The sequence below is a fragment of the Prionailurus viverrinus genome, chromosome A1, assembly GCF_022837055.1.
Source record: "Prionailurus viverrinus isolate Anna chromosome A1, UM_Priviv_1.0, whole genome shotgun sequence".
Taxonomy (NCBI): domain Eukaryota; kingdom Metazoa; phylum Chordata; class Mammalia; order Carnivora; family Felidae; genus Prionailurus; species Prionailurus viverrinus.
Window position 1 is genome coordinate 179,068,911 of NC_062561.1, and position 15,856 is coordinate 179,084,766.

At 36.4% G+C, this 15,856-nt stretch overlaps 1 protein-coding gene across 6 annotated transcripts in view; it reads right to left on the minus strand.

The window, feature by feature from the left end:
* Nucleotides 1-15,856, minus strand: part of RANBP17 (RAN binding protein 17) — a 339,120-nt gene that overhangs the window by 88,718 nt on the left and 234,546 nt on the right. For all 6 annotated transcript variants that reach the window (XR_007148529.1, XM_047842084.1, XM_047841836.1 and 3 more), the window contains 2 exons: nucleotides 8,986-9,059; nucleotides 7,852-7,932 (listed from right to left, as the gene is read on the minus strand). Coding sequence is in view for 5 of the 6 variants with exons in the window: in XM_047842084.1 (XP_047698040.1) it covers nucleotides 7,852-7,932; nucleotides 8,986-9,059 (155 nt within the window). In the remaining variant the exon portion in view is untranslated. The remainder of the gene's footprint in view (nucleotides 1-7,851; nucleotides 7,933-8,985; nucleotides 9,060-15,856) is intronic.

Sequence of the window (15,856 nt, forward strand, 5' to 3'; positions counted from 1 at the left end):
CTTATAAGTTGTTCCTCTTTAGCCGGGTGGGAGCATTTTAGTGCCGTGGCAGTACTAGGTTAGATTTCTGAGGCTTGCTCGACACAGCTCGTGACCGTGAACATAGTAATGGTGGCTGACAGTTAACAGGACCAATAGGAGGAGTCTACAGTAGTGGGTCAGAGAATTTCGTGAAGGTCACACATGGAACACATGTGACTCTAAACCAAAAGCTTTCATCAGGTTACATCATATCCATTTGATTTTAAAGAGGCCAGTGATTTGAGATCACTAGCTTCTTGAGATACAAAGGAAACTGGAAGTAGGTCCCAGAAAAAACAGGGGAACTGTTCTTTTAGGAGGGACCAATTTATTAAAGAACCTTCATCACATCCAGGACTGAGCAGACTCCACAGCCTGGCTGATATCAACTCACTAAACACAATTCCTAGAAAATTTCCATTTGTTTCCATATAGACTTATGAAAACACTGAGGAAGGGGAACAAGGTCTTACTGACAGCTAGGATGAAAAAGAAAGGAAGGAAAAAGTCAAAAGAAATGGTATATCCTACGGATGGTTGGAAATTTTGAAAATCTGTACCTCTGAAGAAGAGGAAAACCAAGCTGAGAATGAACTGGTTTTTTCAGTTCCTGGAGTACTACACACTATAGCAGCTGATGGGCATGGCAGCACCAAGTAGGACTTCAATTCATGGTAGCCAGACTTCACTGAGTATCTACATTTCATCACACCTAAAATGCCACTGGTTAGAAAAAACATCATCATTTTATGTGCTGAGAAAGAAAGGGTGTTTTAAAACATCACCAATTGTGGTGTTTACATATCTTATTACAGAAGTGTTAATGTGTGAAGCAATTTCTGTTTTAAAATCAAAGAAGCAGTTGGTGTATTAGGTGTAAGACATTCGCTGAGCACTAGAGGGTAGATGATACACTGATCTAGGCAATTATTTAAAAGCCATACATGTTTACAAATAGGTTTTGCAGACAGAGTTAAAAACACATTATCCTAATGATAGAATAAAGTTCACAGATAAGAAAAAGACATGTTGGAAATTGCTATCGGTAGATGACAGGTACAAAGTATAATGACTGAAATATCAGTTTCGTTATTTCAAAAGTGAGATTATGTTCATAAACTACTAAACTAAAAAAAAATCCAAATATGTATAACCAAAATGAAGCATCTTAAGGAATACTATTAATTACTTATAAGGAACAGGAGTTAAGGCTTTGTCAATTAACTAAAGGGTAACATTAGGTTCACATGCCCACTACGTGAAATTGTGAACTATAGAAGAGGAGAAAGAAAAAAAAAAAGACTCCTAATCTCTAATAACTTCCAGCCTGATAGCTGAGAGGACTAGCCAATACAAAGCTATGTGATACTCATCTTCGGACATACAGATAAGAACTGGGTGTTCAGGAACATCAAGAAAAATAAAGACGATAGGAATGGAAATGAAAGGAATTAATATTCAGTGAGCACCTACTGTGTGACAGGATCAGTAGTATTAGGTGTCATATTTTCTTAGATAACATAGATATATTGTTACAGTGCTCGCTTCTGGCAGCACATGTACTAAAACCGGTAGGAAGATCAGCATGGCTCCTTGAGCAAAGATACATTGTTACATATTTATTACTTTATTTAATCCTTACAAAATCCCAAGAGATAGATAATATTCCCTTTCTACAGATGAAGTAACTGAGCCTCAGAGAAATTAAATGACTCATGTTCTTTCAGTTAATACAATGACAAAGGGTCATAACTGTTTCAATACAGCTTCAACAAGTCTTCAGCAAGACTTGAAAATTTAAGAGACCTAATTGAGTTGCAATGGGTCAAATGAAAAGAACAGCATATGTGGTGATTCAGTAAAGATAATTAAGGGTGTCAAGGGGAAGGTAAAATAAATTTCCTTCGCCCGAGCATAAAGTACAAATAGTGGTTGAGAGGTGGATCGGAAAATTAGTTACGAGAACTCAGTAAGTCAAGTACTGTTAAAGGACTCATGTTCTAATCAATAATTTTACTTTGACCCGAGAAGCAAGGGGAAGTGATTCTGGGCTTTTGGGAAGAGAAATGATCAGATCACAATAATACTCGAGGAAGGTAATCTTGTGAAGCAGGAATCTAAAGAATTGTGTGAAGGTCTGAATAAGTGGGTTACAGAAAAGGAGTAGAGAGGATTCTCACACTTGATTCTAGTATAAAAACAAATGGAGCAGATAAATTATGGGATGACTTTTCCATGGATAATAGAGACAGAAAACAAAGAAATAAATCAACATTTCTTTTGATGAGAAATGTTAATAGAAGTACGCCTGAGGGATATATGCTGAAACTAGTTTTATTTAACATTCTCAAAACCATCTGGAGATGGTGATATTCACTGAAATAAAGCAATACATTTTAATACTGTTTCACAAAGCAGAATTACTACTGTTTGTTACTAAATATTTCCTGTAACAGACATACCCAATTGTACTTCCATCCTTCACCCTTATTTCGTTCTACACCTTTGTTTCATCTCTCACCCTCTACTCTTTCCTGACCCCCACCTCATTCAGGATTCGTACCCCGGTGGAGGGAAGATCAGTGACAGGGTAAGGATGTATGGTTTGCAAATTAGTTGTATACTTAATGGCTTGTATATAAGCTATATCTAAATGGCCTTGAATAAAAAGCACTCCCTCAAAGCCACCATATCAAAATGTCACATGCCCATATTATTTTTGATGAATAAATTTTCAGAAAATTAGTATGTAATTTATTTGAGTTAAATTTTAAAAGGAAAAAGAAACTACGTTAATAAAACAATGGACTTTGAGCTCTTAGGAAAAATATGTGAAAGGCAGTCTGGAATCAGGATCAATTCTATTAGAATTTAAAATCTGGGAGGGCAGGATCTGTGTCTCATTTGTCCTTTTGCTCTGTACTTAGCAAATGCTTAATTAATATTTGCTAAACTGAGAGAGGCCAGTAAGGGGCTCCTGGGTGGCTTGGCGGGGGGTGGGGTGGGGGGGGGAAGGGACCAACTCTTGATTTCAGCTCAGGTCATGTTCTCATGGTTCGTGAGTTCAAGCCCTGCCTCAGGCTCTGCAGCATTAGCGTAGAGCCTGCTTGGGATTCCCCCTCTCTCTGCCCCTCCCCTACTTGGGCTCTTTCTTTCTCTCTCTCCCCCCCCCCCCCCCACAAAAAAGAGGCCAGTAATATAAAATAAATCATTAGGATGAGTATAGAATTAAGTTTAAAAATCATTATTTTATTCTTACTCAGCGTTAAATCTAAATTAAGGATGCAGTTCTGGGTATTACACTAAAACTACCACCACCACCACCACCATGAAAAACAAGCAAGAAAAGACAAAGGAAGCTAGAAGAGGTGAGGGGCTGAAAAAGAAAATCATCACAGGGATCAAGTAGCCTGAACAGGAAAGAGATTCTTTGGCTTGTAAACACGAAAACAATGGAGATAAGCTACCGATAGATAAACTAAGCTACCGATAGATAAACACATGTAGGATGCATGTAGATAGGAATTATGTTCACCAAATCCTGGTGTACAGGAACTAAGGAGATAGTCTCAAAGTGTTAGAGGGTTAGTCTGAAGCCAAATGGAGGGAATTATTTCTTTACCAAATAACCCGGGCCAGCTTCGTGGATGTCCATGCTATGCATTTATACAGTGTTCTATGCTTAGAAGGGCCAGTGTTTGCTTCAATGCTGTGTTGGTGAGGTCTTGAAAAAAAAGTTTTTTTAAGATTTTATTTTTAAAAAATCTCTACACCTAACATGGGGCTCGAATTTACAACCCTAAGATCAAGAGTCACGTGCTCCACGCACTGAGGCAGCCAGGTGCCCTGAAATTCTTAACAGCTTAGGAACAAGGCACCCCACATTTTCATTTTGTGTGGGGCCCTGTGAATTATGAAGATGGTTTTGCAATAGTACAGAGAAGTTATTCATCCTAAGAATTGTAGTTAACAGTATCAACAGGGTAAAATGAATTCGGATAAATTCATGAATTAATGTAGGACCCTGTTACCCTGTTTTTCAAAAGCTAAAGATATTTTGGGTTTTCTTTGAAGATGATGTAGTAAGGGCAACTACCAATAGAGGGCCTAATAGAAAATGAAATTTCCTTTCTCATTATTACCTACCTGAAACCCAAAGTGAGACATGTCACTGCTATAAATTTGAGTGAACAATGAATTGAAGTAGAAATATTGATCAATTATTCTTCAAGGGAAGAAAAACTTGAAATACTGATTAATAAACAGAATTTTAGATGAAATTTAACACTTTCCTCCGTCTTTCTCAGCATTTAAAATAAGTTTATTTCATGGCTTTGTATGACCCTTCTCTCCCCAGTCTTCCCAGCCACTTCCTTGTCCTAATCACTTGAAAAATCTTATCCCTTCCCCGGTTGGAAACTAGAATTTATGACTGGAAGGTATTTTATTTTACTTTTTTATTTTTTTTTCATGTTTATTTATTTTTGAGGGAGAGAGACAGAGCACGAGCACAGGAGGGGCAGGGAGAGGGAGACACAGAATTCAAAGCAGGCTCCAGGCTCTGAGCTGTCATCACAGAGCCCTACATGGGGCTCGATCTCATGAACCACAAGATCATGAACTGTGAGATCATGACCTGAACTAAAGCTGGATGCTTAACCTACTGAGCCACCCAGGTGCCCCATGACTGGAAAGTATTTTAAAGAGGAAAAAGGATCCATAAGTATGAGACCTGGATGTGGAAGACTGCCCTAGGACAGAGCCATTTCAACTCTGTGCATGTTAAATAAAGCTATTTAGAATCTGGAATTTCTTGAAATTTAGTCTTGGAAAGTTAAAGAATATATTAAAAAGTTACTCAGATATATTTGCTGAGTGTAATATATATGCCTCATGTAATGAATCTGATAGGAAAACATAAACTTTCCCTCAAAAGGGCCACTGGATTTTAAAATTACAGTAGTCTTACCAATTTGGAAAGCTTCAAATTTGGCAAACAGAAACTTTGGGGTAAAATGCAACAGACTCTCCAGTTAAAACCTGGGGACTTAATGAAATTGTCTCCTCATATACATTATTATTTAAGGAACTAGCCTATCTCTAAAAATGTCAAGTCTGACTTTCCCTAGTGAAGACAGAGTCCTGTAGAGAAATACCTGACTTTCTTATTTGGGACATCCAGTTCAAGTTTCCAATTATCTTAAAGCACAAGTTCTCATAGCATGGTCCCTAAGCCACCAGCATCACTGGAAACTTGCTGAAAATGCAAATTCTCAGGCCTGTCTAACACCTCCTAAAACATACACTCTAGGGGTGGGGTCTGGCAATTTGTATTCTAACAAGAACTCTAGCGATTCTGATCATCCCTAAAGTTTGAGACTACTGCCTTGAGGCAAGTAAACATGAGCCTGTTTACACTTCCTAAAAATGAGGATCTTTTGTGATTTCAATTTCCAAGCAAGCAGTCAGATACAAGAACACTAAAGTTCATAGACTGGCCTTGTGAACCATAAACAAACACTGAGTAGCATTCACTCTGAAGATGATAAAAACAGAAAAAACAAAACAAAAAATATCTAAAGACATGCATTAGAAAGTAATCAGGAACATTTAAAAACTTCATAGTAAGATGCTTTTCAGTTATTCCGTACTAGTATTTTAAACACAGATATTTTGAATATTAATATATAAATAGGTTTCCATTAATAGAGGCCAGTTGGTGATGATTTTTATCTTGCATAAGTGTTTCTAGTGCCGAAGAGTGTCAGCTGATTTTTAACACAAATATAATGTACTGCTTTAAAATCAGGACTTAAAAACATATTATAATAAAGAAACCGATTGGAAACAACAAAACATGCATTAGGTAACCAGCAACTGCACTGAAATAGATATAGCACTCACATATTCCATTATGTAAATGAATTCAAAGATATTTCATGACTGATCAGCTAGAAGGGACATAATGATTTATAATTCAAATAACTGAGCACTGAAATCAAATTGAACTAATATATATTTCTAAATATGGAAACCTGAAATAATTGTTAAAAAATATAAATCAATGTACCCAAGTTGAAATCATTTGCATCCCTTGGTTTAAATGCTATAGCTTTTAAGTTTTATCTAATAAGTTTTCTGAAAATATGATTTTTTATTAACTTCGAGAAGTGTTCAAAAGCAATAAACATCTTATGAAACAAAAGGTTATAATTTTAGAATTAAAGAACATATAAGAGATATAAGGTGATAGGAAAAGCATCTTACTTAAATACTGGATAGAAATAAATTAGGCATTATGCACATTATACCAAAAAGAATACAAATCAAATTAATTTTATATTAGATTTCAATTCCAACCTAAAAAACAGGGTAAATCTAAACAATAGATACGTGCTGTAAAATAACACAGGCTTCTTTTCAGATAACGTGCTCTCGAAGTAATTCATTGTGAAAAGGCCAGAGTTTGCAAGACTAGGAAGTACTTATAAACCACTTCATATGTTAGAAATAAAGAGTATTTCAGCATTATTATTAAAAAAAAAATACAGGTTGAGTTTTTTTTTTTTTAATAAGAAAAAATACATATCTTAAAAAGCCAAAATGACCACTGGAATTGGGTTGTACATCACTTTCCCGTAAAAAGGAAAAACAGCCTGGACAGGTGTAATTTATCATTTTTCTGATTTAATATCAAAGAAATATATTAAAATAATAAAAAGAATCCTGAAATCCTCAAAATTTGTAGTGATAAATAGCCCTCCCTGTCTTTATTGCATTATACCTACTAACAGAAATATTGCATGGTGGATTTTGCCAGACAAGGACGATTATTTTCCAATAAAAAGTTGCATATTAAATTCCAGCACAAAAGTGGGTGTCTAATACTTTGGAAATCTTTTATGGTTTCCCAAGGAACACAATTTTAAACTTAACTAATACAAACATATTCCTGCAGTGAGCCTACATTAAAGATTTCTACCCAATGCCACTGATTTTCAGAATGCTGTCCTCATATTTAAATTTCAGCTAATCTTGGTGGTTAACTAAACCAACACTTATTTTTCACAAGTCCTGTATGTTTGATAGCTAACATACAAAAGACAATCTACACGCTTCTCTCTCATTGGTAGAAACAGGACAATAGTATCAACTATAATCTAATGAGAAAGGATGATTCTAGTTAGATTTAAGAAATCTGCTAAAGATAGAAACCCAAACATTTAATGCATAATGGGAAATCTTATTTTGGAGTAAATAAGATGTTGATTTGTTGGCGGCAATAATCCAAGAAGTGGTAAAAACACTTATGTAATTTTCTTCCTATTCCTCCTTTGTGCCTCTTAACTAATCAAAATAATATTCTTTTCAATTGAAGAATACTGAAGCTATAGTATTTACTCTCAGGAATTCAATTTTTATAAGGTAATATTTTTAGAACATTTCGACCTTCTTAAAATTAGTTACATGCTTTCTTTTAAAATAAGAACTCCCTGAAAATTATGAAAAATCACAGACTAAGACACATGCGGTTGTATACTTTCTTATGTATCCACTTATTAACCTGGATGGGTATAAACATAACTTTAACTAGTTAGGAATCTATATATCCATATAAATTCAATTGTGACTGAATAAATACTTGATAGTAGGTAGCTAATACAAATCTTTCAAAAACACACATTTAAATATAAGGCTAAATGAAAGGTTTTTTTATTAAAAAAACAACAAACAAACCTGCAACATTATAAGCAAGGAAAACACCTGGCCAATAGAATGTACCTGTTGGGGTGTTTCTATACATTACTAGATATACAGTAAAAAGGATATCCAACAGAAAGATCATTTAGGAACTGAAGAGTCCTTGAAATCACAGGCTCACATCTTCCCCAGTATTTAAGATTTGTAACGCTAAATATGAAAACAAAGTTTTTAGTTGTAAGTAAGGTATTTGGTTGTACAGGGAGAACATGAAAATACACATATATGTATGTTAAGTTACATGACCTAAACCCAAAATATCTCACAAAGTTGAAAAACAGGTTTAAATACCACTAGAACATTTTCTATTCTACTTTTTTTAATGGCATAATCAAAATTATATCCTATCAATATACAATGAACACTGCTCCCCAAATGGTACATAATTCCATACAGTTAGTTTTGTACATTGAAAAAACTGTCTAAGTGTTTCACAGAAGAAGTATCAAGTTTGTATGTAAAACAAGCATATTAGGGAATGACAGCAGGAGTTACAAAGGAAGTCAAATAGAGGCTCACAGTTACTGCCAAGAAATGAACCATCAAACTTGTGGCTCCAAAGCTCACTTCTTATGATCATGATTGTTTGTGTAGCTTTGTTCTCTGCAAGCAACACAGTGCTGTCTATCTGTTACACAGATGTAGTGGGTTGCCAACTGGAGGCATACAAGTTGAGACTAAATGTACAAAATTCTGTCTATGACTAGAAACTCGTTAATTCTGCTAACAAATTATAAGGATGATTTAAGGGAATTTCCCATGAGTAGGTTTTTGATAGCCATTAAGTTCCTGCTGGAATCAATGAATGCCCTGTCTTAAGGCAATCAAACTCCTCCCAATGATTCCAGTTTGCAATAATCTCTTCAGATGCTCTTTGAAATTGGGTATTTTCTTTCTAATTAAAAGCAAAAATGCTGCCCAATTGTCTTGAAGAGTCAAAGTCTATAAACATCTTAAAACCACGTTTTCATGGGGCATACTGCAGTGGTATGGATTCCTTGACAAATAAGAATGTCTTTAGGGTGGTGAATTTTAAATATGTGAAATTAAGTTTCAATTAAGAACAATGCTACCATTCTAAGAATTAACACATAATTTTTAAGTCTTTTATTAAAGATTAATACTTATTAAGAGATTTAAACACAGCAAAAGTATCCATTACATTCAAAGCAACCACAACAAAAGAAAAATCCAAGAACTCACATTTTCGTCATGAATGTTTCTAGAACATGGTTGTCATCTGTTATTCCTAAAACTTCTGACATACGGGCATATACCTGGATGAAAACATTTCATTGTTAAAAGCTTTATCATTAACATAGATTTTCAAAAGACTATTCAAACTGAACAAATGGAAGATTTAAAGCATTTGCTGCATCCACAGTGAAGTAGGGTGTCGGTAGGGAGAGCAAATGAAGGATTTAGAGAAAAAATTATACTTTAAAAATTTACTCTCTTTTTCTTCCAGGAAGTACCTCTCTCATTTTGAAATACATACCCACCCACACACACCCACACTCACAGACTCATTTTATTCCCAGCACACCACATAATTTTCTTTCTCAAACTGGTAAACCAACCCTTTCTCAAAGGTGGGCGTTATGTATACAAAGGGCTGAAAAGTGGAGTGTCTCAATAAACAAAACATTTAAAAAATTTCCATCTATGCCAGGTATCAGCAAACCATCACACAATTCAGGATTATGTCAGGCAGTTATAAAAATAAGGATTTCAAAAACAAGAGGAAGTTAAAGAATTTATAAACATTCTCCTCAAAAATCTTTCAATTAAGCTCCCCCCAATATAGAGATAGGTCTTACTTTCCATGCTGAAACGGAAATCCCAGGCTCAGAGATTCTCTGTTGAATACATCAGGGCCTGGGGAATCCATTAAGCTCCCAATTAGGGAGTGTTGGTGGCAGAGTTTGGGGTGCAACATTTCAGTCCCAACCTAAGCCACATTGAGCTTATAAACATATCCCACTTCAAGTGGGAAAATGCCACCAGCAGCCAATGGAATATTCCCTAATAGCCTGGCAAAGCTGAGAGGTGGGTTGACACCTCCATACTCCCTGATGCTCTGGTGTGATTCCAGGTTATCCCTGCCAGACACCAGCTGTATGGGATTTCTCTTCTGTGATTTGATCCCCTGTGATTGTGTTCTCTCACTTTCTCCCGCTCCGCCTATTTCTTATGGTATGGCATGGCAACTTAGCTTTCACTCCCTATGCCTTTTGCTTTTCACATGTGAACACCAGCTTCATACACTACCACAGGTCATGAAGGTGAATTACAGGGTTATACAAGGGAGGAAGGCTGTTCACTGCAGAGATCTCGTATCTGGATTTTAAACACCATTCAAAGCAGAAGCTTGTGTTCTGGGCTTTCATCCTAAGTCCTATAACCGGAAGCTGCTCAGGCCAGTGGGAGAGAGAGGAAAAGGTGGGGGGCAAGTGGAGAGGGCAAGAGAAGGAAAGAAGGGTAGAGGGGAAAAGGTGGGGGAGAGAAAAAGGAAAACTGAGATTCACATTCCTGTTGCCCCTTCTGCTAATTTCTGAGCCCTACAGAAAAGCATTTCAATTACTGTATCTATGATTTTGCTCATGAGAGGAGGCCTTCATCTCTTAGAGGATTGAAGCTATCACTGTGTTTGTAAGATGTTTAGGGGGAAGAGGGAGCTAGGGAGAAAAACTCCCAGGGAAGTTAGTCACCACCAGTCCTCAAAGATCAGAAATGTTTACGCACAGAGAAGGCTCAAAGGAAGAATGGTATGTAGAAAGGGAAGTTTCCCTTAGCATGATCCTAACCCTCTCTTATGGATGGAAGTAAATTGGGTCCCTTAGAAAACCTGTATTGACATGATTAATGGCACACAAGGCCCTTCACAACTTGGCCCCAACATACCTCATCTTCTACTATTTCCCTCCATCTGAAGCCACAACGAAATACTGATGGATCACCGAGGCTTCTCACGCAATTTCAGATTTCTAGGAGTTCGTGTACTGTTCATTTTGCCTGAATTAGCTTTCTTTTTCCTCTCCCCTTGATTCCCATTCAAAAGTCATCTCCTCTGCATTCTTCTCTGCTGTCCCAGGGAGATCACTCTCCTTTATGCTCCCACAGTGTCTGGTCCATTCCTCTCTCGTGGTGTTTTTCACACCTGTAATTGTTCGGGTGTCCATTTCCCCCACTACATTGTATTGTATTTTTGTAAAATCAAGGTTTTACATTTTCAAGACTTTATAAGTGCTATGTTTTTTATGGCATAGCTCAAAATTAATCTAATTTTGATTTTATCCATGCAACATTGAATAATAAAAACATAATAACTAAAATGTGATTTTAAACCTTTAAGACTGTTTAAAAATCTTTTTTTTTTTTTTTTTCCAATTGGTCCTTCTTACAGGGAAGTTTTCTGTGGTGTCCCTGGCATTCAAGGAAGGGGGAAGCTGGGCAGGCAGGTCTGTTGTGTTCTGCTGTCAAAACAGCTTCTCCGAGTATCAGATTTGACCCAATAAGATACTAGAAAAAACAGTCAACATTGACACATGGCAGTGCTTTAATCCACAATTATCCTTGTAACTTGCACCATTCCTTTTATCATCCATTAGCTTTGATTCCCATTATCCCATCTAGAACTGTGTCAACGCTTCTGTCCCTAGGGATTTCTCTCCACTCCTAGGATCTGACAGTCAAGCTTGAGTACTAAACAGGATCATTACCTCTTAAATCCACTTATCTGATCTACTGAATAGTAAATTGAAAAGCTCATTAAGAGCAACAATCTGATTTGTTTTCACGTGTGACAGGGTCATTTAAAATCAATGTATGATTACTGCATTTCTTTTAAAAGACTGTCTCACATTTTCCAAGGCACCTTACCATTCAGAGAGCATGCAGATAATATGAAAATGTCTTTAAACATTTGAATTCAATTATACCACAGACATATACAATTTGGGAGTGGGAAACAGTCTGTCCAGTGAGGAAACATCTTTGAGAATGTTTATCACAAAGCACAAATCAATGAAGGCTTTCTACAGAAAACATTCTAACACAATATTTAGGGATTTTCAACATTTTCTACAACTTCTATTACTTCGCCAAAAAAATTTTCATTCACAGCAAGAAGAACCTACGTCACAATACTCATTTTAAGGAAGGATACTGAAGCTGGCATAGGAGTGCAGGAAGGGAAAAAGTCCTCCCTTGAAGTTCACAGATTCCCAATTTTTTTAAAATTTCAGGATCAATTAAGGTAATTAGATCATAATGAAAAATAAGCAGAAATCTAAGAAACAAGAGATGAAGCCCATGTGTGTTGTCCATCCTTCTCTGAGGGTTACAATGAAGTTGAAAATGGCTATGCTTTTGGTTATGCTGGTTTCACATACCCAGACATGCACACATTATAACCTTGTTTTTGCCTGGCCACCTGTGCCTTCCTTCTGCTCCTTCTTTTTTTAATATGCCTGTATTTCTCTATTAGACGATAAGCTCCCTGAGGACAGAAATGATGTTCTTTTATCTCCCATGCTTAATGTTTGACAAAGGTTTGTTAAATGAATAAAAAGAGCATAATGATAGGGGCGCCTGGGTGGTGCAGTCGGTTAAGCGTCCGACTTCGGCCAGGTCACGATCTCGCGGTCCGTGAGTTCGAGCCCCGCGTCAGGCTCTGGGCTGATGGCTCGGAGCCTGGAGCCTGCTTCGGATTCTGTGTCTCCCTCTCTCTCTCTGCCCCTCCCCCGTTCATGCTCTGTCTCTCTCTGTCCCAAAAATAAATAAAAACGTTGAAAAAAAAAAATTAAAAAAAAGAGCATAATGATAAAGTGCACATATTGGTGGACTCCATTTCATTCACGTTTTTTTTTTAACAAAAGCAAAACAACCCATAAGAGGCATGGCTTTTGCACAGAACTTTTTCTCTTTAAAAATAATATACCCCAAATTCCACTCACCAGAAGTAACCCTGGTTAAATATCATTATTTAAAAAGGCGTGGTGTTAATGCTTAAATAATGTTTCTGGAAGAAGCTCTCCCTGCAGTGAGAAGAGCTCTCCTCCTGTGATACTGTGGGCAACCACCATTGCCAGCCTGTTAGTGGCACTTCTCAGATGACACAATAGAATATGATCTTGGTGTAGTATTAATTTTCCGTGTGCATATGTGTTTCCTCCACTATTTCAAGCACGTGCTGCCTGAGGGCAGAGAAGATACTTCTTTCTTCTACCATCTCCAGAAGTAATTAGGATACTGCCTTGGCAAACTTAGCAATGTAGAAAAAATATGGGCTTTGGTCCCAAACATATCTGGATTTGAATTCTGGATTTGCCACTAACTAGGTGTAACTTAAAGTCTCTGGATCTTGATTTTCTATCTGTAAAACAGGAATAATAATAATAATAATAATAATAATAATAATAATAATAAAACCTACTTTATGGATTTTGGGAAGATTAAAGATGATCCCTAATACAGAGCTTGGTATTTAGTAGTTACTCATCAAATGCTGCTTCTCTTTCTACCCCTTCTTATGGACCTTTTCTCATAGTAGGTGCTAAAAACTGTCAGCTAATATCTGTTCAAGAAAAGGCTCGTTACATAAAAAACAACAGGAAAGTAAGAAGGTGTTTATCTTGAAGATTTTCACACTGCACAGATAAAGCAAACAAAACCTTAAATTTATATCAATGTTGAAATCTTTATATTCAATTAACACACTCTCATCATGGTCAGAAATGGCATTCATTAAAGGCATAAAGCTTCAAAATTTCATGCTACAAAACGGATTTTTTTCCCTACTTCCACATAGTTGTTATCTTACAAGCCAGAAAAATTACCTATTTTAACCACTCATCCATCTCTCTAGCTCTTGAAATACAGGAGGTTGTTAGAAATGTAAGGAATTATCACTATTATGGATTTGAGAAGACATGCTCCTAAAAAACTGTTTTGATATGTTTGTTTTCTCATCTCTGTTTATTTTACTATGAAGGTTCTTTTCAACTTCAGAAAAGAGCATTTAGGTATGTACACAACGCTTCGACAATCCATACATTCTCTAACTCCTCAACTAACCAAATGACAAATATTGCCTGTGCACATGCAGGTAGCTTAAGTGATCTTATATCTGGCTTTTTTTAAAAGGGAAGCCAGACAAGATAAGAAAACCAGACAAGGAATAAGCATACAAATAACAGTAAGATTTTGAGTTGTAAATTTAATTTAATAAAGAATAAAAGCATGGGCTGTGATAATTTTTTAAATTGCTTTCTTTTTCCAATCCTAATTCTTAGTCTTGGGTATGTGCAGTGTTGTCTCTTAACATTCTGGTTATAACTTTGAAGAAACTAATTATGTCAATCCTTAAATTTGAAGTAGATTACAGAACTGGGAAACCCAGAATATTAGTTCCTAAAGGTTGTATGGATATATAATGACAGTCACAGAAATTCAATAACAGCCCTCTATGAAATGTACTCAAAAGCACCACATGAAACAAATTAAAAAGAACAATGAATCTCTCATTCTGCGCAAATAAGAAAATAAGAGAAAACACTGGTTCTATAGGTTTTCATAACAGTTGTTATAATGAATTAAGATTTTGGATAATGAATCTTCAGAAAATTACAGTAAGTTAATACCCCTAGGCCTTCCATAAATGTTTAAGATGTTATAACTTCTCAAAGAGCTTTTGTAAGCAGGCTCAATGCAGAAAATTAGCAGTGCTGTGGAAATCAACAATAAAGTATTCTGCCATCAGATAATATACTTCCCTGAACCAATTTATTCCCCCCAAATTCATTTACTAATACAAAATTGATACCATGAAATTTTTAAAAACCCTGATAATTGTTGTAAATTCTAAAGTATTGTTTCAATGTGCTGAAATGATTCATCAAGATTTTTAACCAGTTGTAATTTAGTAAAACAAAATCTGTCACCAGAAAGTATCCAATATAGTGAAAACATTAACACCCCTTAGGAAAAGAGTTCTGGAACTTAATGTGAACTCACTTATTGTGCATGAGAAACCAATTTTCGTATTTTTGTCTTAGTCTTCAAGTGTCCCTGACATCAATGTAGTACTTTCTACAAAACAGACCCGTTGGAGTGCAAGGTGGGAGAAGGAGGAGAAGGCGAGGTGTGAGAGGGAATAGAGGATTTAATGACTTGGATCTAAACCGTTTGGAACTAAAGATACTGAGGTCTTTCATGAATGCTTAAGGTAGGAAAAAAAAAAAACCAACCATGATCATCACAATTAACATGACACATGAAGAGATTTAATGGTACAAATATCATTGCTTCATGTTAAACATACAAACTTAGTGCTACTGAATAGATCCACGCTAATCTCGGTGGACTAATTTTTCCCTCATATCATTTAAAATTGCACCCCAAAATAAGGACCAAAATTAGGTGAAAAAAATCTTTTGCCAGAATTTAATTTTAAAATCATAACTTATGTTGGAAACCAAGTGGTAAAAGGTTAGAATTCTGCTTGCCTCATTCAGTGGAATACAGAATGGCAACTGATAAAAGCTGGCTATGGAAGTACAAAATAAATATGAAATGTTAAGTGTTTATTTCAATTAGAATATCTGAACCCACCATCTGTGGTGGCCATCTTGCTAAGGGGACACGTACCTAACAAATCTCTTAAGAGGCATTCCCAATCTGCTTGAATAAGCTATTGTATAAGAAAACTTGGAGCGACCACTTTGGCCTCACATTTCCTTCGCTCCACATCCTGTGGCACAAAGCATGAACTCAGCAGGCTGGGGTGCTGGGCTGCCTGCTGCCTTGTGATAATCCCCTCTCCCAGTAGGGGCCTCCACTGATGCATGGCTAAGAACATGCTTCCTCTTTTGCTTGCACCCCAGTGGGGTATCCATTCCTAACTTGGGCCCAAATCCAGACTGCTAAGGAAGGGCTCCAGATGCTGCCAGAGATATTTTTGGATTGGTTTCTAAACAATCATTTATTTGAAAGAGGAGTACAGGTACAGTGTGAAGACCAGCAATACTGGTTAATTTTGGAGAGATTCTCTCCTTCCCCCTCCCCGACCAGA